We start from the raw sequence: 27610 nt of genomic DNA on the forward strand, positions 1-27610 counted from the left end.
TCTTCCAAAGCTCTGCTCCCAGTTCCTGGTCTCTCATTATACATGCTTGTGCATTTTATGTATGCACTAGGGGCCCAGTGCATGAATTCATGCACTTTGGAAGGAACTGTGGGCCACAAGGCTGCGGTGGGCACAGGGGTGGGTCTTGGCCCATCGTCCGTGCCCCTGCCCGGCCCCTCCCATCATGGCCCCTGGTCCCCTGTCTGCCTGCAGCTCCGCTCCCGCTGCCACCACTCCCACATGCTAACGGTGCTGGGCCCACTTGCACCTGCTGATGGCACAGAATGATTGGGGCCGGTGCCAGCAGCATGTGCTAGCGGGTGCTGCCCTGATCACCCCTCAGGAGCAGGGGGAGGTGGAGAAGCCCTGAGGGGCAATTGGGGCTGGCAGCTGCTGCTAGCACCTGCTGACGGCTTCGAGTGATCGGGGCTGGCACCGGGTGCCGGCAACAGGAGTGAGCACCTGGTGGGATTGTGACATGTGGGAGCAAAGAATTTTCAGTAACCACCAGAGGCTCGCCCCAATGGCAGTGACCAGTGCCCCGCCTTGGTCTGGCGCCCCCTCTCACCTGCTTCACCATCCCGCAGCAGCTGATGCCCACCATGTTTCACGCTTTGCCGCCTGCTGCTGATGTCTGCCATGTTCCGTGTGCACCCCCTGATGGTCAGTGCACATCATAGTGACCGGTTGTTCGGTTGTTCCACCATTGCGTCTACTTGCATATTAGGGTTTTATATATATAGATGCTTATGTATTTCATGTATACATGCTTACGTATTTTAATGTATAACCAAGTGCTTTTCTCCAGTTAAAATAAGTAAAGACAAAAAATATGACCTTACATATTGGGAAAAAATAAAAACAATATATTACAAATGTATGAAGCAATAACTTATTTCACACAGTGTAATAAAACCACAGTAACCAAGATAACATTCCACCAGAAAAAAGACTGAACTACTGATACATGCTAAAACATGGATGAACCTTAAAAACATGACAAGTGAAAGAAGCCAGATACACATGTAATTAAATTTATAAGAAATGTCCAGAATAGGCAATCCTATAAAGACAAAAAATGGGTTAAGTATTGGTTGCCAGGAGCTTGAGGAAGAAGGGGATGGGGAGTGACTGCTACTGGGGTGGCTTTTATTTTGTTTGATGAAAATATTATGGACATTGTGTTGTTATTGCACAATCTTGCAAATATACTAAAACACTTTATTTTTATTTATTTATTTTTAAATTTTATTTTTTAACTTTATTTTTATTGTTGACACTCTTACGGATGTCCCCATTTCTCTCTCCTCCCCTTTCCCACCTCCACCCAGCCCCCACTTCCCCTTCCCTCTGGCCACCACACTGTTGTCTGTGTCTGTGGGTTATGCATATGTATTCTTTGGCTAATCCTTTCACCTTTTATCCAACCCCCTCACAGCTGTCAGTCTGTTCCATGTACCCATGCCTGTTTCTATTTTGTTTGTCAGTTTATTTTGTTCACTAGGTTACACATATAAGTGAGATCATATGGTATTTGTTTCTCTCTGACTGGTTTATTTCACTTAGCATAATTATCTCCAAGGCCATTGGTGCTGTTGCAGAAGAAAAGATTTCCTTCTTTTTTATGGCCACACAGTATTCCATTGTGTAAATGTACCACAGCTTTTTTATCCACTCACCTACTGATGGGCACTTGGGCTGCTTCCAGATCCTGGCTGTCATAAATAATGCTGCTATGAACATAAGGGTGATATATTTTTTTGAATTGGTGTTTTGGGATTTTTAAAGTGAATTCCCAGAAATGGGATCACTGGGTCAAAAGGCAGTTCCAATTTTAATTTTTTCAAGGAAACTATACTGTTTTCCAAAGTGGCTGCACCACTCTGTATTCCTACCAACAGTGTACTAGGGCTCCTTGTTCACCACATCCTCTCCAACATTTTTTTTTGATTGATTGATTGATTGATGGTAGTCATTATGACAGGTGTGAGGTGATATCTCATTGTGGTTTTAATTTGCATCTCTCTGATGATCAGTGACATTGAGCATCTTTTCATATGTCTTTTGGCCATCTGTATGTCCTCTTTGGAGAAGTGTCTATTCAGGCATTTTGCCAATTTTTAAATTGGATTGCTTGTTTTCCTGGTGTTGAATTGTATAAGTTCCTTATATATTTTAGAGATTACCCTTTATTAGGTATACTATTGATGAATATGTTCTCCCATACAGTGCGTTCCCTTTTCATTTTTTTGATGATTTCTTTTGCTGTGCAGAAGCTTTTTATTTTGATGTAGTCCCATTTGTTAATTTTCTCTTTTGTTTTCCTTGCCCTAGGAGATGTATCAGCAAACATATTGCTACGAGAGATGACTGAGATTTTACTACCTATGTTTTCTTCTAGGATTTTCATGGTTTTATGACTTACATTTAGGTCTTTTATTCATTTTGAACTTATTCTTGTGTATGGTGTGAGTTGTGGTCTAGCTGCATTTTTTGCATATACCTGTCCAATTTTCCCAATATCATTTTTTGAAGAAACTGTCTTTATTCTTGCTTCCTTTGCCAAATATTAATTGACTATATAGGCATGAGTTGATATCTGTACTCCTTGTTCTGTTCCATTGATCTATATACCTATCTAAAAACACTTTGAAGTGATGAATTTTAGGGTCTGTAAATTATATCCCAATAGAAAAGAACTGTATAAGGAAAAAATCCTGATAACTATAATTAGCAGACCATTTAGGGCAAGTATATCCTCAAGTAAATAAGAGTTAATTGGATAAATGGCGCTGGAAAAAAAATAAAATGAAAATAAATAAAATTTTAAAAAGAGTTAATTGATGGATGTCAAGAACTGCTAGAAATCTTTTTCTAGACCACACGTCTAGAAGTACTGCCATCATTTGTTGAATAATAAGACAGGAGTGAGCTTCAACTAAGTTACCCCATGTAATCTCTAAGAAGTTGTGTCCAATAGTTACATTTGGTTAGGGAGCTAACTTCTTCGTTCCAAACTCTCTCTCTTACATATTATTTTAATTTTACTTTCAGCATCAGTATGACAACCTGTTCCACAGTGGCTGCCCTGGGAATGATGCCACTCTGCCTTTATCTCTACACCTTGTCCTGGAATTTTGAGCAGAATTTCACCATTCCATATCAGAACATAGGTCTGTATGAGCTTGTGCAATGAAAGAGTAACAGGAATGGGGATGGTAAGGGTATTAGCTGTTATTTACTAAGTGTCTCCTGTAGGCAGCGTGGTTTTTTTGTTTTTGTTTTTTTGTTACCTAATTTAATTCTCTAAGTAACCCTACAGTACAGATTCTATTACTAGTTCCATTTCCTAGATTTTCAGGATTAGAGAGATTAAGTAACCTGACCAAGTTTGTGCAGTTGGTGAGGGCAGCACTAGAATTCTGACTCGGGAATCTGACCGCAAAGTCCAAGCTCTTAACCCCTACCTAAGCTCACCACTTTTGAAAATAAAGCCAGAAAACTTATTAAAAACATTTACATAGTTTATTGTAAAGCAACTGGACTCACCATGACCAAAAGGTTACCTGGATCGCTGTGGCTCTAATGAGACCTCAGTTCCCACAAGCCCACCTTTCACATTGCCTGTGAGCCTTGACCTCCTTGCTGATCAACAGAAATGATTCCTGTTGATTATTGGAGTATGTCCACTTGTCACAACTATTACCCATATCCTTTCCATTATCTCTCTTCCTGAATATTATTTCTCATCAAACTCTACCCAGCTCCTAGAGATCTCTGTGGACTCACTAGGCTTGGAAGAAAAACTGGGTAAAATGATCTGCCTGTTCTAGTTTGGTCAGAGTGTTTGGAGAACTGGTAGAAACTATGACTCTTAAAAGTCTAACATGTCAATCTGGAGTCTCAAGTCGGCCCTTGGAGGGCTTACAAGCCACAGTCCATATTTTAAAAGCGTGACTAGCGCCATCTTCTGATAATAGCTGGAGACTATTGACTGTAAAATTTGAGGGAGATCTTAATTTAGAGATCATGATTTTATGTACAACTTTTCTGATTAGTAAGTGACTGAATATATTCTGTTTTGATAACATACTCTGAAAGACATTCATAAATAATTAAAACCCAAAATATTAGGAGCAATTCGTATACCTTTGGAGCCAGTATTGCAGGCATTGGTAAGGGGCTCTGGAAATGCCAGCGTACGGATGCCGTTGGCAAGATGACCCCTGCTCTACTGAGCCTGCCTTCAGGGCCTTTCTTCGCTTGTGTAAACTAAAAGGCATTTTTTTCCTACTTGCCGTTGGGTTACCTAGCTACACTTGGAGATTATGAGAAATGGCTTTGGTATGTGTAACAAGTGCTGTTTTTTTATGTCTGAAACAGGTATTCTTACTTTGTGAAGCAAATGACCCATTGGCGTCCAAAAGGGAACAATAGCTGTGGTTGTGGAGGGGACCCCATACATAGCACCAAAGATGATCACAGATTAAAGAGCATCCTCCCGTTTGCTAACTTTACATTTCCAGTTGTCCCTAAAATTCCATGGGGTTGTCAGAGGGATTCTGAGAGAAATGATGGACCAAATATGGTGGCAGTCAGTAGTATCATACACTGAGTGGCCAGATTATTATGATCTCTGAATGCATAATAATCTGGCCACTCAGTCTATATATTAGAGGCCCGGTGCATGAATTTGTGCATGAGGGGGGGGGGGGTCTGGCCACCCTGGCCACGGGGAGGGGACATGGGCGGTTGGCCGGCCTGCCTGCTAGTCTAACTCCTGGTCGAGGGGACAATTTGCATATTAGCCTTTTATTATATAGGATATACACTGAGTGGCCAGATTATTATGCATTCAGAGATCATAATCTGGCCACTCGGTCAATACCCTTCAAAGACTGCCTTCCAAAGATTGAAAAAAAAAATTGGAGGTGGATGCAGAAGCAAAATGCAGCTTTAATGAAAGCTTTTATCTGGTTGAAATAGAAATGGTTGAGGCCCGAGGGTTAGGTGAGAGGCGATGCCGCCTGACGGATTTCTCTTCTATTCAGGGATTTCCCTGCTGTGCCTGACCGTTCCTGTGGCCTTCGGTGTCTATGTGAATTATAGGTGCCCCAAACAATCCAAAATCATCCTCAAGGTAAGCAGCTCCGCCTGGCAGTTGGCACATCCTCAGACTCAGAGACGTGACAGATGGATGTAGCAATGACTGAAACAAACAAGCCAGTCACATGCGGTCCCACACCCAGCAATTTCCCCTGCCTGCCCTACATTTTTGGATCCTACCTCCAAGTTGCCTCTGCTTCTCTGAGCCTTGCTCTGTCACTCCCATAGACCCATCAGCCGAGGCTTAGGACAGCCCGGAAAGTGTGGGACTCCTGCTGGAGCGACAGAAAGCTGAGGCCTGAGTGTGGTTGGAGAACCCAGGGCCCATCCACTCACAAGGCGTCACACGGGCGCCCCGGTGGTGCGCGCGGTGGAGCCCAGCGTTTAGGGAGCAGAGCGGGTTTCATGGAAGAGCGGGACAAGGGCTGTCTTTCGGAAACATCCCTGGGGGAGCTCCTGAGGTTGTAGTTTGTACACACGGGCAAGGGCTGCCGACCACGTGGAGGAGCCTGGCCATGGACTAGTGGTAACCGCAGCTCCCGCCTTGTCTTGTGTTTGCCGGAGAACCAAGCACGTGGCCCTGTTAAATGGCTTGTAAAAGTAACTAGCTGGACAGAAGATGTTCTCAACAAGGGTGTTAACCTCCTGGGGTGCTTTCCGATTTCCCAGTTATGTGTTGTTTTCTTTATTTTTATAGATGCTTATTTTTAGTGTCTATGTTCTTTTAGTTTGATATATACAGTATATATGTTGATTTCAGAGAGGAAGGGAGAGGGAGAGAGAGAGAGAGAGAGAGAGAGAGAGAGAGAGAGAGAGAGAGACATCAATGATGAGAGATAATCATTGATCGGCTGCCTCCTGCACGCCCCCCACTGGGGATTGAGCCCACAAGCCGGGCATGTGCCCTTGACTGGAATCGAACCCAGGACCCTTCAATCCACAGGCTGACACTCTATCCACTGAGCCAAACCAGCCAGGGCTGTCTACTAGGATTGTTTTAGAAGACAGAGAATTGTAGTGTGTGCTACTTTCATGAAGTGTTTAAAGGTGTTGTGGTTATATTTTACATTTATAAAGAAATAAACATCGGGGGCTAACCGGAGGTTCCGCCAATATGTCTGAGTTCATTTCAGTTGAAGGTTTACAGTTTGGTTCAGTTTAAGCGCTTGCCATTTGGCTCTGCCTGGCAGAACATGGCCGCTCCATGTGCCTGCACAAATGGACGCTGCTTTCCCGGTTTGGCCCCAAACCAAACACTGCCATCATCCCTCCAATGAGACGAGGAACATGAGAAAGGGGGACAGGCAGACAGGTCAGCTGGCACAGCGCTGGAGGAGGCTTCTATGGTGATTTAGGAGTGACTGTCACTTTGGTAGGAGAAAATGTCTAATGAGGCAGTTTATGGTTATAATTTTGTTTATAAAACAAGAGAAGAAAATATGATTATTGGAACCTCTTACTTTTCAAGTACTCTACCCTTGATTATTTTCTAACAAAGAAATTCATGATTTTGGTGTGTCCAGATCTGTCAGTGACAATGGGGAAATCGAATATATTTTCTGTAGGTCAGTTTCATTTCTGTAAAGGTCAGATTTAAAGCCCCTTTCCTTTGGCTATTCCATTGGATTTGTGGCAGAAAATATTTAGTAATATGCATAGATATTCTAGAGCACCTTGATTAAAAAAAAAGACTGGGGAAATTCAATCATTATTTTGGTATATCTTTAATCTGTTCTTCATCCTCTTTTTTAAAAAAAGTCTAAATCACTGTTTTATTTACTTACTTATTTAAAAAAATAAATATGGAACGCTTCATGAATTTGCATGTCATCCTGGCCCAGGGGCCATGCTAATCTTCTCTGTATCGTTTCACTTTTAGTATCTGTGCTGCCGAAGCGAGCACTGTTATTCATCCTCCTTTAATTTAAGATCTGATTCGCTTTCTGTGAATTTTAAACTTTCAATCCCCATTTTGGTAGAAAGATGCAGAGGGATTTTTATAGTCGCAGGCCTTCTCAGTGTGTTCCAGCATCTTCCAGGGAGGTGAGGCCGTCTTTCCCTGTGTTTGGGCAGTAAAGGTGACTCCTGGAACACATCTATGGCACACTGAGTTGTTTTTGTTTTGTTTTGGTTACCCATGGCTACCTTATTCTACACCCTCAACCATGTCACATCATCGTGGGTGCTGAAACTGGTTTGCTGTCAGCATGGTATGAATGGGAGCTTGCCAAGACCCTGATCTTTCCCAAATATTCTGGGTCTTGCTGCTTTCCTATCTGATCTAAAACTCAAACCACTGGAAAATTTTCTGTTGATTTTTTGTTTCTGACAAACAGCAAAAGAGACAGCATTCATTTGGGAGAGGGTAGAAGTATTTGTCAGTACCTCTCATGTCACATGAATTAGCTCAGATTGTCTAATGAAGAATGGGTGAGTTTCATTTGGAGGAGAGAAGGGCAGGGACCAAAGCAATAAGAAGCCACTGGTGAGTGAAGGGATGGTGGGAAGAGAGTGGGGGATGGTCAGGCAGGAAGGATCTCAGATAAGAGGTTACCAGCGAGGTATCTAAGAGGTGTGTGTACAGGTGTTGGATGCGTATTGTCAGGTTTCACTTATTTCACAAATATGTTCTATCTATGAAAACGACTACGCAATCCTTCTGACCAAATCCTCCACTTAAAGGGAGAAGTTACAGTTCATAAAACAAGAAGACTGAGATTCGTGTTGAGCCTTACCAATTCCTAGCTCTAGCCAAGTCACGTGACCACTTTGGACCTTAGGTTTATTCTCTGTAAAATGATGGATTTGGTGGTCTCAAAGTCCTCTTTTTGTTCTAAAACTTCTAGGTTCCAAGCTTCTTAGAGCGGTGATGGACTTTGCATCGTCGAACCTAAAGACCAAGATGTTTATGTATTTATTTTGTTGGTTTGCTTTAGATCGGGGCCATTGTTGGTGGGGTCCTCCTTTTGGTGGTCACAGTTGCTGGTGTGGTGCTGGCGAGAGAATCTTGGAATCCAGACATCACCCTACTGATCATCAGTTGCATCTTTCCTTTGACTGGCCATGTCGCGGGCTTTCTGCTGGCACTTCTTACCCACCATTCTTGGCAGAGGTACAGTTAAACTATCCATAAACTTTGTTGAGAAGAATAAATTAAACGCGTAGCCTTTGCTGTCTGGCTGTGTCTGGAAACTCAGAGTTTTGACATACAAGGTGGATGCAATAGGACAGCTCATCAGACAGGGTGAAAAGTTCACAGTGATTCTTTATGTAAATGAACGCAAAGGCCAGGTTGATGGACGTTGTAATCTGTGAAATTAGGACCTGGGTGTTGATACCACTTGTAATCTGGACACCTTGCTCTTCATATTCTAGTGGTTAAAAAGGAGGGGTGAGATGGTTTCACTACATACAGAGATCATTCCAGGGCATGAGCAAGTTCAAGAGATTAAGCATATCTGCTTTGTTTGTGCCAGTTTTTAAAAAGGTGCTACTTATGAGGGGCAAGAAGAGAAAGGGCTAACTTGAGAAATAAAATAGAAATTTACCTTAAATATTATCATTACAAATGGGGAACATAATTTATAAATGCTGTGAAATATTAAAAATGATAATATTCCATGTTATTGGAATAGATGAGATGAGCATTATTATACACTGTTGGGGGTAACATAAATTGGCATAAACTGTCTAAAAGACAAGTCACATCAATAGCCTTATAAATATTTATAGCTAACAGTGGTTTTACCTCTGGAATTCTGTCCTGAAGCTATCAGGTAAATGCACAAATATTGATATGCAGAGATGTTAATTGAAATGCTATTCATAAATATAAAAAATAGAAACAATTTAAATATCTAACAATACAGAGATTTAATTCATGATGTGGCTATGTGATGGAATATGATGTATCAATTTTATTTTTTTTGAAAATACTTAAGAGATAAATTTGAGTTAAAAAAGAAAGAAAACAGTATGCATTTTGAGTCTCATCTTGTAGAAGGAAGAAAAAGAATTTTATGCATAGAAAAATACTGGAAGAAATATACCATATACTAATAGTGTTTATTTTGAATAGTAGGATTAAGACTAATTTTAATTGCTTAGCATTTTTGGTATATTTTTTATGTTTTTCACTGAGTATGTAATTCTCAATTCTTTTAAAATCAGAAAAGAATTTTTGAAGAAAAGTAAACTATGCAGTTGAATTCCAAAGGTGGTGTTTGGGAAAAATGTAATTGGCCTCATGCTGTTTCCAGTTCACTTGGGAATGTTTAGGATTGTACAAAGTACGGGGTGAGGTTCCACAAGAGTATCTCATTTACTTGCTACAAAGCCTCAGATGAGTAAACCCTTCAGAGAAATTAAGCAACTTGACCAAGTTCATTGAGCCAGAATGTGGTAGAGTTAGGATTTGGACCTGCGTTTGCTTCCAAAGTTAGGAACAGGGACTGTTGAGCAGTTGAAACATAATTGGATCTGGCGAGAAAGTATTCCTATAGCAAAGTGTAGTCAACAATCTCATTACCCCCCCCACCTGATGGCTTAAGAAAGATCAGAACTGGGATACTGCATGTGCCCAGTGAATGAATGGCCTCAGTGTGAGGTCCAGCTTGTAGCTTAGTTGTATGAAGGTAGGGTAGTCTGAAGAAAGCATAGCAAGCAATGGGGCCACTATAAATAAAATAAGAGCCACAGAACTTGTCCTGTGACAAGTGATGACATTTTCACTCCCACATTCCACACCCACATTCCGGTCCAGCTTACCTTCTGAACACCTCTCTTCTCTTCCAGCCATAAAAACCTGACGACTCCCTGTATAACCTGGAGACAGGTGAAACTGCTGACTCCAGCCCTCAAGGTCCTGCCTATGTCTTCTTTTTTCTTCCTCTTGCTTTTTCTTTTTCAAGTGAGGTTTATTTATTTATTTTATTTCTTTGCAATGAGCAAACCAATAAAATGTAGGAAAGTGGAAAAGGTTTTTGTGTTTACTTCCAAGTGTTGTTTAGTTTATGCTGTTTCTATCTCTACCTCAACTGTCCCTTCTCATCCCCAAGCCTCTGCTCTTCACAGATTGGCTTACAGCACGTGCCGTGCCTCCGGGTAGGCTGAACTCACACCTGTCCCTGGAACTTTAATTTCAGTCCTTGTCCCACAGTAAATGCCTCTTCCCCTCTCCCCATCCTTTAATCCCACGTCCTCTGTGGAGCCTTTTCTAACCGCTGATGCCCCTTTTCTCAATGTCTACAGCATCTCCCCGATTTGTCTGGTGGCGGCACTGAATTTTCCCGTGTGTATATCTTGACTTTTCAAGCGGATTCCTAGGGTGGGGTTCATAGGGCCCTCCTCCCAGCTGCCTCTCAGGAGACCACCTACAGAGTAGGCACTCGGCAAGTAGTGATTGAATGAGTAAACATTTTTAGGGGCCTAAGCCCACAGCTTACATTTATTGCTATTTGTAAGAGAACATGTAAGAATAGTCCTTATTGCTATTATGTAACTCTTGAAAAAAAAATTTTCATTGTAGGTGCAGGACAATTTCCTTAGAAACTGGAGCCCAGAATATTCAGATGTGCCTCACCATGCTGCAGCTCTCTTTCACTGCCCAGCAGTTGGTCCAGATGATTAGCTTCCCCCTGTCCTATGGACTCTTCCAGATGTTGGATGGATTTCTCATTGTTGCAGGTGGGTAGAGCCCTGTTGGGTACACTTGACTGAAAATTGTTGACCCACCTTACCAACTCCCTTTTCAGTCCAAACATGCACGGGCTGTCCTCGTGATACATTTTTAGCCTGACTTTTTAAAAAATTTTTTTTTGGCAAATAAAATGCACAAACGAGATCCTTTGCCACAAAGTGGAAGTTTCACAGAAAAATATAAAAAACCATGGGAAAGTGAGCCGACGAAGATAAACAAGTATGCTTCACAAAAAAACAGTGCATGATCAGAACTTAGATTTCAGGATTGATCAGTCTCCAGGGGCAATCATTTATTTCAAAACAGGCACTTACTATGTTTCATCACGAGCCAAATGTCAAGTTATTTCACAGTGTTCTTGTGGCAAAGAATTGTGCTGAATGGCTGTGACATATGTTTCAAATATAATACATACACAAATATTGAAATTAATTATGTGTGTGTGTGGAGGGGGCAAAAAAGGTTTACAGTTGTTCGTATGGAAAATAATACAAATAATAAACAAGAACAAACTCTGTGTTTCACATACTGACAACTATATACCTACTTTTGCCCCACCTTGTCTGCTGTTTACCCATGTAGCCAAATATATGTCATTTTGGAATCAATCACTATTTAGACTCATAAGGTAAATTTGAAAAAAATATAGATCGGTAGGTATGAACACATACATACATTTTAACCTTGGGCCATGGTCAATTTTTATTATTGTCAGGGAACAGGCGCTGAGTAAGTCTCAGTGATTGCTGATATAGCTGATTATATACTGATTACTGATACAACAATCAATATAAGAATACTGGGGGTTTAATTTTCCAACAAGATAAGGGAAATCCTAAGAAACACCTGGACTTCAAGTCAAGCTTGAATGCCTTCTCCTGGTGAGACCGTGAGGGAAGGAACACGGGATTCCCAGCTCTCCTCCCGCACCCAGGGGAGCGCTCATTGGAAGCCCTCCATGGGAGTTGCTGACGGACTGACAGAATAAATGGATGAGCTGTTGGTGAGCTGATGACTAAGTCTCTTTCACAAATGGTCCAGTCCAGACAGAGTCACCATTTTGATACACTAAATTGTTTTGTTTCATAGTTTCCTGCGTGTTAATACACACATGACCCCAAACAAACCAATTCTCAAAGTATGGACAAGCGCACAAGGTCACCAAATGATAATCCTTACTAACGTGATTTGTTAAATGACTTGTGTGTTTTCACATCTAGCATATAAGTTGTACAAGAGGAGACTGAAGAATAAACACAGAAAAAAGACCCCGGGCTGTGCAGAAGGCTGCCGTAACAAGAGCTCCACCTCTCCCCAAGAGACCGGTGCTTTCTTGGAGGTGAATGAAGAAATCGCTGTAACTCCTGGGACTTCAGAGCCGATGGATCCCCCCCTGGCTCTCGAGCCAATGGGCCCCATCTCCTCATGTGCACAGTAGGGGCTTGCTGGCCCGACTGGACGCCGGCTACCTCCGCCGTCAGTAAAGATAGTGAAGGCCTGATGCGTGGATCTCATTGGCAAGGCCTGTGGGAATGTCTACATTTTTGTGTGGATTGTAAATTGTCCCAGGATCCCTTTTTGAGAATGTATTCTGCCTATTTCAGGGAGTCCTTTGGGGTTTACACAACATATTTACTAGTTGCTATGTTCTTGTCTTCCCATTGTTATGTGCGGTCGTCCTCACTTGTGGCTTTTAACCACAGGAGGGTAGGGACTCTGTAGAGATGCCATCTCATATTCAGGGCAAGGACAGTCTGAACGCCCTTGGCTTTGGGAAGGTTCTTTGGAGCCCTGGGGAGGAAGCACTCAGGTCTTAGAAAACATGGGGTCTTTTCTCAAATGATCGTTAATTCTTAAGGGCTTGAAAGTCTTTTTGGATTCTAAATGTAATACAGATTTAGAGGAAAGTTAACGAACACTTGAGGTTAAAAGGTGAATGGCCCATATTTTCACTCCCCAGTGATAGGCACATGTATATCCTTCTAATTGTTGTTTACACATTATATCACTTTAAAAATACTGGGCTCTTCCCACGTAGACTAAGAAGTCACTTAATGACACATTATGGAGTTTCTTCACACGTCGGTCTGTGTTGACCTGCCTCATTCTTTAGAACAATGGCTTTGTAGAAGCATCTCACTGCGTGGAAGGACTGGCCGGTTTCACTGTTCCTCATTCATGGGCATTTAGAGAGCGTTCAACTCACTGGCGTTACGATGCTGCTACACATGCCTGTGCCCTTCCGGGGGCATTTCTGTGGGGCCACTTTCTACAACCTGAATCGCCAGACCAATTGCACAGGAAGACGTTGGACTCTGCTCTCCGGCATTGCTGTGTGCGTGGCCCCAGCCAAAGGATGATCAATTTTGATTTGTGAGAGCATCTCATTTAAAGCCGCATTTAATCAATTCTGAGTAAAGTATTTTTTTCATGACCACTTGCCTATTCATGTCCTTTGCCTGCTTTTCTATTTTATTTGTCCTTTTTGATTGACAAGTTTGAACACTTTATGGATAGTGACCCGTTTTGTCAGTATTTTACCCACTCATTTATCTTTTGCTCTTTGGTAATGTCTTTTGCTGTACAGTTTTCCATTTTTTACATATTAAGCAGTATTAGTCTTTTAAAATAATGTTTTTGACCTTGATCTCTGTCCAGTGTTGGAACTTTATATTTTTATGTGATTGTGAATTGTGAAAGGATTCCTTGTTGAGAATGTATTTGGCCTCTTTTCAGGGAGTTCATTTTGGGTGTTTACTAGCTGCTGTGTGTACTGCTGGCATTGTAGAGCCCATCCTCCTTCTCTATTCTTAAATTAAACATATTTTCCATATACTTTTATCTTGATTTTATGAAAAACTAGGCATGTACATGTTTTATCCCATTTTGAATTTATCTTTCTGTATGGTGTGTTAAGAATGTAATCTTTTTATGATTAATTGTCTCAATATCACATATTAACTCATTCATCTTTTCTTTACTAATTTGAAATGCCTCCTTTATCACCTAACTTCCTATATAATATATATATTTTTTGGGTCGGGATTCCATTTGGTTCCACTTTTTTTCTGTCTATTCTCATTTGTAAGTTTTGAAATGTGTAAGAAAGTGTGTTGTCTGAGATAAATCTTTACCATTTTATTTTGTCAGTATTCCCAAGAACTCGTGGGTTAATATAATGACCATGATTATTGTGGTAGTTTCACAACAATGGAGCACACCTTTGTGGTGGCCCAGAAAGAGCCCCGTGGGGTGTCACCGGTGTATTTACTTGGAAGAGAACTCCGCAGACCTTTGCCCCGGTTGTTAATCCTCAGGGCTGCCTGGCCCGGGGGGATTCCCATTTATCCACCTGCAAACGGGAGGGGCTGAGAAGCTGGTCCGAGTGGTGCACAGACACAGGGCACAGCAGCAGTAACCAGGCAGGAGGGCTCCTGCTCGTGGGGAACCTCTTCTCTGCCAAGGGCCATCTGGATGTTTGTCACATCATTCGAGGGCCATACACATTATCAACTTAAAATTATATTTCGATAGTTGGTCAAACATTTAATTAACTCACCCCTAATGCCTCGTCAGGGCCAGACCAAGCGATTTTGCGGGCCTTATCAGCCCGCGGGCCGGACGTTCCCCACCCCTGGGTTACAGTCCAGTGGGGAAGAGATCATCGCTCTGAACACAGTAGAGCTGAGCGTTAACAGAGATCCCAGGTCTGAAGTGAGCATGACCATGAGCTGTAAAGACTGCACCAAAAAGTGAATTTCTAAATTGTTTCTCTGCAGAGGAACTTAATGGTAAAATCCAACACTCTGTTCTGAAAGGATTAACTAGCTGGTCAGCATGGTCAGCATTTACCACAGTCAGGACACTACGGGGACAGGTCTACCAAAAGCCATTCGCTAAGACAGAAACAACGCCAATCAATGCTAGGGTTTGAAAGCAGTCACCTCAGAAGCCTTCCATCTCCAGGGAAGGTTTGTACATGTGTTACTGAGGAGACCTGGACACACGTAGTCCGGAGGCTTTAGGATGTAACTATGAAAAAGCTCTACAGCTCTGAATAAACTGTATTCTAACAACTGACCTAAATAACTACGAGTTCATAAAAGCCAGGGCCTACAAGAAGCTCAGGAGAGGTGGGGCCAGGGAAGTAAGGTCAAGCGGACTGAGCCCAGCTCTCTGTCTGGAAAGGAGCCCGGTGGGTGGTGAGGGCTGCGCGCTGCAGAGGGAGGAGCACGGGCGTGGCCCGGGCTACCGGCTGAATCCATGTAAAAGGCTAGACCGCCTCTGGAGTTGTGGGTTGAAGGCAGACGTGGAATTGAATCCTAGCTCTGCTATTTGGGCAAGTGACAGCCCCTTTGGACTTTAGTTTCTTTTTTTGAAAACAAACAAACAAACATCCCAAACGCTCTGAAGTGTAGGTAGTGTGAAAACAGCTGTTCGGATAGCTGGGGAGTGAGCGGTAAGCGTTCTGCCCCCGACGTGTCCCTGTGCAGTCACAGTCCTCGTGTAGAAAGGGTGATTCAGCCGCACGTGTGTGACGCATCGCACCTTCGCCTCTAACCACCTCTGACCAGTCTGTGTGTGTGCGCCCTTTCCCTCCTGGAGGAGCCCGGCCTGCCTGTCCGGGCTTATTGATTCTGCTGGAGGGACCTCGGCTAAAAAATGGGCAACAGGCTTATCAGGGAGTGCACTGAGTTTGCTCAGGCTGACCTTTAAGGTAGAACTAATTTTGGACAAATGGATAAAATTATGTTTCTAAACTTACAAAGCTGAAGACTACTTTCAAATACTTCCCATCCGCGAATCTCCTCTCCCAGTTACACATTCAGACAGTTCCGGGGTCAGGAAGGTTTTAAAGGCTGACCCAGTGTTCGCTACTGCAGAAACGATGCCAGCTGGCAGAACGGGAAAGGCGCACACTGCTGCTGCTCTCCGTACCTATTGTTGCCTTTGTCTTTACGAAGGAAACCAAGGTTCTGTTCAGGACAGCAATATGCCTGGCTTACAGCTGTTTTGAAGCCAGAGATGGCCGTGTGATATAGTTCTTGCTGATAAGTGGAAGTCTACTTGTGATTTCTGGAAAAGTTTGTTTTCTTGCGCTAAGTAGGCACGCACTGACCCTTTCTCCTGTCTCTTCCTCCCATTTCCTTCCCGGAATGCGGTTGTAACAGCTGGAGCTGCAGCAGCCATTTCCAGGCCATGGAGCGAAGGCCAGGATAATGATGTATCTGTTGATATTCCAGAAACTGCCTACTTCTAAACGTTGTTTTTTTTAAAGGAAAGAAATCTCTAATTTGTGCACGCTCACTTGGTTGGTTTTTGGTTACTTACAATCAAATACAATTTCTAATTGACATATTAACATTTAAATTAGCTTAAAAATATTATGCAGGTCAATGCACAATGTTACCTACATTTTTCTCCACCATCACAAGGTATCTTGGATATTACTGAATTATGTAAAATGGGAACACATTCTCTTGCAGTCAAGGTATCTATGATCAGAGGATAGCTTTGGTGAGCTTTTTTTTTTTTTTAATTCTTGTATTCATCACATTGCATTTAGATAATTAGTCATTTTAAAACCAAGAGATCTGTCCTGGCCAGGTGGCTCTGTTGGTTGGAGCATTGTCCTGTATACCAAAAGGTTGTGGGCTCAATTCCTGGTCAGGGCACATGCCTAGGTTGCAGGTTCGATCACTGATTGGAGTGAGTGCAGGAGACAACCGATCAATATTTCTCTCTCATATGGATGTTTTCTTTCTCCCTTCTTCTCACTCAAATCAATGAAAAACATATCTTTGGGTGAGGATTAAAAATAAACAAAAAGCCCAACAGATCTAGCAGGGTATCGGGAACCACAGATGTAAACACTTGATTTTTTCTCAATAGCCATTTCACTCCAAAAGTCTTAATTCATAAATATTTCTACTAATGACACCTACCAAAGTTTTGATTTGGAGACAAAATGTTTCTAAGCCTGCAGTACTTAGGACTATACTAAGATACTATTTTTAAAGAAAATAGCACTTATTTAAGTTTTACAAATTATTCCATCACAATTTGTTTCCTCTTCTACAGCAGAGTGGCCTGTCACAGGGAAACACCTGGTCGCCCCATTCACCCCCCAGCTTGCATGTACGAGGGGCACAGTTCGACCAATTCTTGCTGGTGCGTGAGTGGCAGTCATATGTTCGGCTTCCAGGCCTGCCCAGCTCACATATGTAATCCCCCCCTCCCCCCCGGTGGCCCTCCACTTGCTTTCCCTTTTCTGGCTGGGGGAATGGAGAGGATTCCCGGGATGACCTTGGAAGCTAAGTATGGATTACAGAACCTCCGTCCTTCTGGGTTCCTGGGAATTGGAGGGAGGAGAGCCGCCTGCTGAACTCTCTCCTGCCCAGAACTGTTAGACTAGAAATGAAGGAGCCATTCTGCTGGGGTGTATATTTTACAATACTCACCACCCTGGGTTACAGTCCAGCGGGGAAGAGATATGTAGGGGGTGACGAGCCCCGTTGTATTTATTCACTCGTTTGACATGTGAACGCCTCCATGTGCCACCTGGCTCTGGCCTTGCCATGCTTTGGAACCAGAGTGGCCAAGCCAACGGCCAGTCCCATTCCATGACAGTGCAGCCAGGGCCTAGAAGGGGGGGGGGGGGCATGTTCACTCCGAGGGAGTTCCCAGGGGCTGTAATCCGAGACCTGCATTTCCCTCCCAGTTTCCATTTCCTTGCTGCCTTCTTTCCAGGAGAGGGATCTTGCCTCAGCTTTCCCCTCTCCCATCTCTGCCGACTTCAGATGGTGGCTAATCACCTCCAGCTGTACTGGCTCCTGCTCTGCTGGCCTCGTTGCCTGTGCTTGTGACAGGAAAACAAGGCCTCAGGACTCCAACTCACTCAAAACGGGTTTCCAAATATTTTAAAAAGATTTTTAAAATTGCTTTTTAGACAGGAAGGGAGAGGGAGAGAGAGTTTAGAGAAACATCAATGTGAGAAACTTGGATTGGCTGCTTCCTGCACACCCCCTACCAGAGTGAGCCCCAAACCCAGGCATGTGCCCTGATTGGGAATCGAACCGGCAAAGGGATGACACACCCAACCAACCGAGCCACACCGGCCAGGGCTCCAAATATCTTTTAAAGCCATAGAAACCTTTAAAATGAAACCGTCAGCTATAACCCAAGTTATAAAAACTCCTTAATGAGATGGATATGGTGGTGGTGATGCTTCTTTTGACAGATTTGAAGCCACTTCTGAGGTAGGGTTCAAACCTGCTCCCTGGTGAGGAGTCAGACAGCGCTGTGGGGCTTTGTGCATTGACTGACATCGTCTTCTACCCCCAGGGAGCCTCAGATACAAAGGCGCAGGTCCCAGCAAACCCATGTGCCGGGTACGATCAGAAATTGGAAGTAACTAGCTCAGGACTGGTCAGGCCTCTGAGGATGAACCAAGCAGCTCCCTGGGTCCTGGGAGGCAGCGCCACTCCCGCTGAGGGGAGGAGCCTGTCAGAATCAGGAGGTAGCAACAGACGTTCAATAATGAGCATCTCTTCCCCTTCAGGCAAAAACAATGATCAATCTCCCAGGTATGTGACAGCGTCATCTTTCATGACTCCTTGTCATCTGAGATATTCTGAGCTTTATCACAACTAGAACTTGAAAATAGTCTGGTTTAGGCACCATCAGCCGGCACCACCCACAGGGAGGCAACAGGAAGGGAGCCTGAATGTCTCAGCTCCCGTCAGTCAGTACCGGCCCCTTAGGTCAGACCTCCCTGAAGATCCACCAGGTTCCTGACAGCACCCCGGGTCCCTGCGGCTGGCACCACTGGGCCCAAATGGGGAGATGAAAATCTGGGGTCCACAAGACCTTGCCTTCTCAGGGGCCTGGGTATTGTTAAAAAAATAACACACTAAAAAAAAAATGAACCCCCGTTCCTACCCCGCCCCCCTCCGCTCCACACACACACACTAAAGATGTTTAATTTGCACACACTTTTGGCTTGTTCATGTTTTAAGGTGTATTTTTATTTACAAAGTGAGATGATGCATAACAAAGAGGAGATGCAGTTACAAACATATCTGCTCACTCCATTTTTCATGAAAAAGTATATAAATATATTACAGTAAATTCTATATAGTAAACATTAGACATTGATTCAGTAAATATCTGCTACTTTTTCTATGCCAACAATATTACCATTTAAAGCTTAAATACTGGTTTTAAGTATCCCCTATAAAACAACTACTTTATTAAAATACTGGAAAAGAATTTCTCTATAAACAAGATTGGTACATTAAAAATAAGACTCAATGTGTCCTTGTAACAATGTCCACCATAATCAAACGCTGCCGTAATGGTCACTAAGAGCTGCGTTATCCAGTTAGTGTTAAAATTTTAAAAAACAACTATCACGGGTTAAAGTAGCTGTAAAAAATACAGCAATTCACCATTATTTGCTGCTATGAAGGAAGCCTTGCTAAGGTAGAGGAGAACGAGCAAATGCTATCGTGTGGACTTGCTGCCCTGTGGTCTTCTCTGTTAATGGATGACAGGGGCGTCTGCTGGGAGTTAAGGCGAGAACCGGAAAGGCACCCAGAAGGCCTCACTTCAGAGGCTGCGGCTGATCTTTTTGTTCTTCTTCAGCTTGAAGACGTGTCAGGACATAAAGAATGACTTGGTAGCAGAAAATATATTGATCCTATGAGGGTGGGCAGAGAGAGAGAGAGAGAGAGAGAGATTTTAGATGTATACTGTGAATGTTTTATAAATATAGCTTCACCACTATTTGAGTAATTTTGAAAACACAGAAAATATTTAATGTGAGAAGAAGGATGGAGAATTGTGCAGTGTCATAGAAATGATGAAAAACAGAAACCAGATTGATACAATGAGAAGGGAAGAAGCCTTGGGGCGGGGGTGGGGGCAGGGATAGAAATGTCCCAGAGTGCTAACGGAAGCTGTCTCTGATTGGTGGACCACTTCCTTTTTTTTTTTGTGATTTGCTTTTATAATGAAAAAAAAAAAAAAAAAGAAAAACTTCCTAGAAAATTTCTTCTAGATTTATTGAATTCATCTTGATGTTTTGAAATGTCAAGAAACTAATACCAAGGAAGCTATACAAAATACTTTTCTTTAAATATTTGGAACAGAAGAATATGGAAATCAATGTTTTCTGAATATTAACATTCTTGGTGAAATTATTCTCTATTAAGCTGATGGTGCAGGGGTTTGAGTTTTCTTATTTAGCAAAGAATGTGTCTGAAAATAAGTTGAACAATTCACAATATACTATATGGAAAGTATAAAACAAATATAGCTGAGTCACAGTGAAAACAGTGTGTGTGAGTATGCACACCTGTGACTGAAGATATAAGAATATTGCTAAAAACATTACCAACTCTGAAGAGTAGGAATAAAAGTAAACTTTTTATTTACTTTTTGCTCATCTGTCTTTTAACTTGCCTATATTTTTCACACATTCATCCTTAATCTTTTCTCACACACCAAACAATCCATTAGCAAAACCACTTGTCTTTAAAAAAAATTTTTTAAATTGATTTTTAGAGAGGGAGGAAGGGAGCGGGGGAGAGAGAGAATCGTCGATTGGCTGCCTTCTGCATACCCCTATCAGGGATCAAATCTGCAGCTTGGGTATGTGCCCTGACTGGGAATTGAACTGGCAACCTCTTGGTGCATGGGATGATGCCCAACAAACTGATCCATACCGGCCAGGGCAGCAAACCCACTTCTCTTCTCTTTACGGCCACACCTACTATTCTAATCAGCGCCACCACTGCTTGACACCTACCTGACCTTCCTGCTTCTAACCTTGCATCCTCCTCCCCAAATTGGGTCTTATTTTAACACAGCAGCCAGAGTGATCCTTTAAAATGTGAGTCAGACCATGTCACTCCATACTGACAACCCTGCCATGGCTCCATTTCACTCAGAGCAAAGCCCAAGTCCTGGCTCTGTCATCTCCTCTCTTACCTGCCCCTCCTCCCTCCACCTCAGCCACCGGCCGAGACCTTCCTTAAACACATAATCCCACTCCCATCTTGACTTCCATGCAGGTGGTTGTCTGCCTGAAAGGCTTTTACTTACAGGTATCAACATGACCCCCCCTCCCTCACCTGCTCCAAATCTTTGCTCGAGTGTTATTCTTAGTGGTGCCACCTATTTAAAATAGCACCTCAACATGCCACAGCTCATCCTCTTTAGCTCACTCTACCTGTTTTCCCTCTAAAGCACCTATGACTTCAAAATTTACTTATTTAATATGTCTACATCTGCCTTCCTCATCACCATCCCACTAGAAGGTCTCTGTTATTCTAACAGGGTCTTCTTTTTATTCACTGACTAGAGGCCCGGTGCACAAAATTTGTGCACTGGTGGGGGGGGCGTCCCTCAGCCCAGCCTGCCCCTCTCACAGTCCAGGAGCCTGCAGGGGATGTCCTATTGACTGTCCTCTGCAGGAGGCAACCTGGCTGATCAGGGGAAGGCACCGCCCCCATCACCCTGCTGCTGCTGCCACTGCCGGCCGCCACAGCCACCAAGTTGTTTTCATCAACACGGACTCCAGTCTCTTCACCACAAAAAAAATGACAACTTTCTTTAGGCATTTTCAAGATGTGTCTTTCATAGGATATGACCTTCCTTCCTTCCTTCCTTCCTTCCTTCCTTCCTTCCTTCCTTCCTTCCTCTTCCTTCCTTCCTTCCTTCCTTCCTTCTCCTTCCTTCCTTCCTTCCTTCCTTCCTTCCTTCCTTCCTTCCTTCCTTCCTTCCTTCTCCTTCCTTCCTTCCTTCCTTCCTTCCTTCCTTCCTTCCTTCCTTCCTTCCTTCCTTCCTTCCCTCCCTCCCTCCTCCTCCCTCCCTCCCTCCCTCCCTCCCTCCCTCCCTCCCTCCCTCCCTCCCTCTTTCTTTCTTTCTTTCTTTCTTTCTTTCTTTCTTTCTTTCTTTCTTTCTTTCTTCTTTCTTTCTTTCTTTCTTTCTTTCTTTCTTTCTTTCTTTCTTTCTTTCTTTCTTTCTTTCTAATCCTCACTTGAGGATATGTTTCCATTAATTTTTAGAGAGCGGGGAAGAGAGGGAAAGACAGAGAGAAACATCAATGTGAGAGGGACACTTCAATTGGTTGCTTCCTGCATGAGCCCTGACCTGGGCCCCAGCCAGGGAGGAGCCTGCAACCTAGGTACATGCCATGCCCTTGACCAGAATCGAACCCAGACCCTGCGATCAGCAGGCCGAGGCTCTATCCACTGAACCAAACTGGCTAGGGCAGGATATGACATTTCTTAGCCTCTCCAGGAGCAAACCTTCATTTTTTCCTCCAGGAGTGAGGTGGAAAAACCCTAGATCACCTTCTTGGATTCTTATTAGGCAAGTTACCAAGAACACTGTGAGTGGCAGTGTACAGGGAGCTTAGCCAATGAGCGGTCAGAAAAGGTGTTTCCTCTGCAGCTCACGCGCAGAGGCAGGACTGCCGGTGAGGCTCTGTCCTCGGCCGTGGCAGCTGCAAGTGGGTCCTCTCCCCTCTCCCCTCCTGACTGGCACTCAGCCACGGTGGCTGCAGGCAGGCCCTTCCTCTCCTCTCCAGGCCTGCCCTCAGCCAAGGCGGCTGTGGGCGGGGGGCGGGGGCGGGGGCGGGCCCGCCCTCTTCTCTCCTCTCCGGGGCTGTGCTTGGCAGTGGAGGCTGCGGGTGGGCCTGCCCTCAGCTGCAGTGGCTGTGAGAAGGTCCTCTCCCCTCTCCCCTCCTGATCTGCGCTCAGCCGCAGAGGCTGCGGGCAGGCCCACCCTCTCCTCCCGGCCCTCGGCCATGGCAGCTTGGGAAGGCCCCCCTGTATCTGTCTCCTTCTCTGCTCTGGGCCTCACCTGCATGCGCAGCCTCCTCCTGACCGATCGTGACTGTTACGGTGTCCTGGCTAATTTGCATATTACCTCTTTTTATATATATATATATATAATTATATATAATTACCTCTATATATATATATATATATATATATATATATATATATATATATATACACACACACACACGCTCCAGGCACCTAGAGGAGTGTGGGTACATAGGAGGCACACAAATGATATCTGCCGAACCAGTTAACTTCCTGGGTCTAAAGACCTGCTTATACAGGTCAATATGTTTTCTTTACCTAAAAAATCTGTGACTGTGAGGGAGCTTAATATTTACATTTAATTTGAATTAAAAAGGTATATAAAAGAAAAGTAGGCAAATTCTACTTTTAAAGATAGTAAACTTCCATGTACTTAAAGAAGTAGAGATGTGAATTTACAGATATATGAAAATAGCTTCCACATCCCTCCCCGCAACGCAAACAAAAAGGAGAGTGGAGCTACTCAGAGCAGACACTTTAGGTCAGTGGTCGGCAAACTGCGGCTTGCAAACCACATGCGGCTTTTGAGCCGTGGTTTGCCGCTCTCTTGACAAATGAGTTTGCAGACCACTGCTCTAGGTAATGCCATCCCTTTGAAGGTCAGCAAGTGAGAAACTGGTTTGATTACAGGTGAGTGAAATGAAAATGCTCTAAAGAGAGGACAGATAGACCCACCCATTCATTGTCCCTAAGAGTGCCTCATCTAAGTGAAGCAACCCAGCCTGCCTTCTTGCCTTCTAGTAGATGCTGCTGAATCAATTCCCTCTTGGGGAATTTCTGTAGCAAGAATGTTGCCTTCTATCTTTTTGGTTGGATATGGAGAAGGAATGGCACTATCTATGAGCTATTTTGCATCACCTCCCCATGTCTGCCCCCAACATGTTACCTCGTGTTCTGTAATCTATTCAGTGCAAATACTGCATTTCTTCATTTTTAAAATTAAAAGGCAATATTTGAAAAAAGATAGCCTAGAAATATCTTATTTTTTTAAAAAAATATTTTTATTGATTTCAGAGAGGAAGGGAGAGGGAGATAGAAACATCAATGATGACAGAGAATCATTGACCAGCTGCCTCCTGCACGCCCCCCATTGGGGATTGAACCCACAACCCGGGCATGGGCCCTGACCGGAATCGAACCATGACCTCCTGGTTCATAGGTCGACACTCAACCATAGACCTATGCTGGGTGGGCTTCTTTTTCTTGAATTAGTCCTCATGCTTTATTTTTTTTAAGCCCCTCATTACCATAATTTTTTGAATTTATACAATAATGTGGGAACCCTCAAAAGAAAAAAGATTAAACTAGAACTTTTAAAATATCAGAATCTTCATGAAAATCCTTACTAGAAGACATCAAGACTCACCTCTGTCTGAACCATCCCATGTCTTTGTAGTCTCATGCAGCGTACTAAATCAGAGATGTCAAACTGCCCAAAACAAAACGAAGCAGAGTCCATGTTAGGTAAAAAGCATAGCCCAATTTGAATGCCAAAGATTCACAGAGTCAAGTGGCTTATACATATTTCTGTACCCCATTATCCTTCTCCTTCTCCTTCTAGCAGTCCAAACTATTATGGACAAAATAAGTTGGTGACAGACTTTGCCATCACTTCATAATTTCATTTATGATCTTTCAAAAATTAAGGAAGGTTATTCTATTTGAAAATCCACAAAAGAAATTCTTGTCCCTCTGAAATTTGACTAATTTCTAATGAAAAAAGAAAATAAAAAAGGAAAACTAAATTTCCTGTTTTCCTTTTCAGAATAAAATTCCTGATCTTTTCATTTTCACTGATATTTAAATTTGAAACAACGGGGAAGTAGACTATTTTGTTTTGTCTCACTTAAATTATTATGGTAGATATAATAGAGTGTAAAGTGTAAGATAGAACTTCTTTTAACAAAAATTTTTTTAAAGACAAATATTGTAATTACATATTATGTATAGTTCAATATTCTATCATTTTAAGTAATGTTTACACTAATTTAAATATTAAGTATTATTACTCTCATTAGCTTTATTTTATAATAATTTTTAAATTGGGAGTAACTGTTTAGAGATAGACTATTTAACACCAACTAATTTATTTAACAAAATATACATTTCCCACCAATAGGTAACAACAAAAGAGTATAAGCCTGTTCATTTCAAAATATACTTTCTTTTGTGCTTTAATATTTCTATCCCTAAAAGCAGGATAACAATATTGACTTTATTTTATATAAGCCTAAAGAATATAAAGAATGAAATGCATAATGGGCTTTTGAGTACATGGCTAAAAAAACAAACAGTAACACAAATATAAAGTTGAAGTATTATTTCTTTTTCATTATGGTCCTTGCAGTTTTGAACATTTACAAAAAACAATTCTGCATAGTAAGAAAATTAAGGCATTCATACAAACTGATAAAAAAAATTCCAAAATCCTAACACATCATTAAAAAGTTAGATTCCAGAGAACTATATGGAACTTAATGAGAACTACACCAGCATGAAAAAGAGGTAGAAACCATGAATAAGAATCAAGTAGAAATGAAGAATAACATAGCTGCAATAAAGAATATCCTAGAAGGGCCCTAGCCAATTTGGCTCAGGGGTTAAAGCATCGGCCTGCAGACTGAAGGGTCTCAGGTTCAATTCCAGTCAAGGATACGTAACTCAGTTGCAGGTTCGATTCCCTGTCCTGGTTGGGGTGTGTGTCTCTCTCACATTGATGTTTTTCTCTCTCTCTCCCCCTCTTTTTCACTCTCTCTAAAAATCAATAGAAAAATATCCTCCTTTAAAAAATAAAAATCATAGTAGACTACAAGAAGAAATCATAGTAGACTACAAGAAGCAGAGGACCAAATCAGCGAATTTAGAAAATAGAATGGATAGAAAAAACACCCATTCAGAGCTACAATGAGAAAAAGAAATCAAAAAGCAGGAGGAGAGTTTAAGGGAGCTTTGACACAACATAAAACTTAACAACATCTGCATCACAGGGGTACCAGGAGAAGAACCTTATCAAGGAATAGAGAACCTGTTTGAATAACTAATGACAAAATCTTCCTAACCTGGTTAAGAAAAAAGCCACTCTGGTTCAGGAAACACAGAAAGTCCCAATCAAGATGAACCGCAAAAGACCCACACCTAGACACATCATATTTAAAATTGCAAATGTTAAGGACAAAGAAAGAACCTTAAAAGCTGCAAGAGAGAAACAGAAAGTTACCTACAAGGGAGCTCCTATTAGACTGTCAGCTGATTTATTGATAGAAACACTTCAGGCCAGAAGGGACAGGAATGAAGTATACAAAGTAATGAAAAGCAAGGGGCTGAATCCAAGACTACTCTATCCAGTGAGGCTATCATTCAAAAATGAAGGTGAAATAAAGAGCTTTGCAGACAAAAAAGGCTAAAAGAGTTTATCACCACCAAATAGCACTTCAAGAAATGCTAAAGGAACTGTTGTAAGAAGAAGAAGAAATAATGAGAGAGAGAGAGGAACATAGGCATAAAGAATAAAAATGGCAACAAATAAGTACCTATCTTATATAATAAAAGCCTAATATGCTAAATATCTGGTCGTCTGGTTGTCCCTTTATCCAATCAAAGCATAATATGCTAATGATATGCTAAGGCCACTCAACTGCTCGCTATGATGTGCACTGACCACCAGGGGACAGACAGTTGACCGGTCAACCAGTTGCTATGACATGCACTGACCATTAGGGGGCAGATGCTACAACTGGTAAGTTAGCTTGCTGCTGGGGTCCGGCTGATTGGGACTGGGCGAGAAGGACTTTACACACCCTGGAGCCCTCCCGTAATCCCTCCTGGGCTGGCCAACCTCCCGTGTCCCTCCCCAACCCTGATTGTGCACCAGTGGGGTCCTTGGCCTGGCCTGTGTCCTCTCACAATCTGGGACCCCTCAGGGGATGTTGGAGAGCCAGTTTCAGCCTGATCCTGCAGGCCAGGCCAAGGGACCCCACTGGTGCATGAATTTGTGCCCCGGGCCTCTAGTCAATAATAACCTTAAATGTCAAAGGCTTAAATGCTCCAATCAAAAGACATAGGGTAGCTGAATGGATAACAAAACATGACCCATATATATGCTGTTTATAAGAGACCCACCTCAGAACAAAAGACTCACATAGGATAAAAGTGAAGGGATGGGAAAAATTTTTCCATGCAAATGGAAATGAAAAAAAATCTGGGATAGCAATACTCATATCTGACAAAATAGACTTCAAAGTGAAGGCCATAACAAAAGACAATGAAGGCCACTTCATTATACTAAACGGATCAATACAACAAGACGATATAACCCTAGTAAACATATATGCACCCAATATAGGAGCACCCATATATATAAGAAAACTTCTGGAGGATTTTAAGAGAGAGATAAATAGTAATGCAACCATAGTAGGGGACTTATTAATACCCCACTGACACCAATGGATAGATCTTCTAGGTGAAATAATTAATATGAAAACAGAGACCCTAAATGACACACTAGATCAAATAGATTTAATTGACATTTGCAGAACATTTCACCCCAAAGTTGCATAATATACATTCTTCTCAAGTGCACATGGGACATTCCCAAAGATGGACCACATGTTAGGACACCAACTAAGTCTACAAATTAAAGAAGATTAAAATCATATAAAGCATCTTCTTGGATCACAAGGGCATGAAACTAGAACTCAATCACTGGTGCAGCCACTGTGGAAAACAGTGTGGAGTTTCCTCAAAAAAATTAAAAATGAAACTGCTATTTGATCCAGTGATCCCATATCTAGGAATATATCCGAAGAAGCCTGAAACATCAATCAGAAAAAATATATGCACCCCTATGTTTATAGTAGTGTTATTTATAATAGCTAACATCTGGAAACAGTCCAAATGCCCATCAGTAGAT

The 27610-nt window shown here is 42.5% G+C and overlaps 2 protein-coding genes across 11 annotated transcripts in view; one reads left to right on the forward strand and one right to left on the reverse strand.

Annotated features, from left to right (window-relative positions):
• SLC10A6 (solute carrier family 10 member 6) overlaps positions 1 to 13639 on the forward strand; it is a 39366-nt gene extending 25727 nt beyond the window's left edge. For all 3 annotated transcript variants that reach the window (XM_079770207.1, XM_079770206.1, XM_079770205.1), the window contains 5 exons: positions 3055 to 3173; positions 5052 to 5140; positions 8043 to 8218; positions 10634 to 10791; positions 12025 to 13639. In XM_079770207.1, coding sequence (XP_079626333.1) covers positions 3055 to 3173; positions 5052 to 5140; positions 8043 to 8218; positions 10634 to 10791; positions 12025 to 12242 — 760 coding nt within the window. In that variant the 3' untranslated portion in view covers positions 12243 to 13639. The remainder of the gene's footprint in view (positions 1 to 3054; positions 3174 to 5051; positions 5141 to 8042; positions 8219 to 10633; positions 10792 to 12024) is intronic.
• A 5175-nt stretch (positions 13640 to 18814) lies between these two features.
• PTPN13 (protein tyrosine phosphatase non-receptor type 13) overlaps positions 18815 to 27610 on the reverse strand; it is a 199370-nt gene continuing 190574 nt past the window's right edge. For all 8 annotated transcript variants that reach the window (XM_079770823.1, XM_079770825.1, XM_079770824.1 and 5 more), the window contains 2 exons: positions 24068 to 24130; positions 18815 to 19505 (listed from right to left, as the gene is read on the reverse strand). In XM_079770823.1, coding sequence (XP_079626949.1) covers positions 19410 to 19505; positions 24068 to 24130 — 159 coding nt within the window. In that variant the 3' untranslated portion in view covers positions 18815 to 19409. The remainder of the gene's footprint in view (positions 19506 to 24067; positions 24131 to 27610) is intronic.

The sequence above is a fragment of the Cnephaeus nilssonii genome (genome assembly GCF_951640355.1).
Source record: "Cnephaeus nilssonii genome assembly, chromosome: 1".
NCBI lineage: Eukaryota > Metazoa > Chordata > Mammalia > Chiroptera > Vespertilionidae > Cnephaeus > Cnephaeus nilssonii.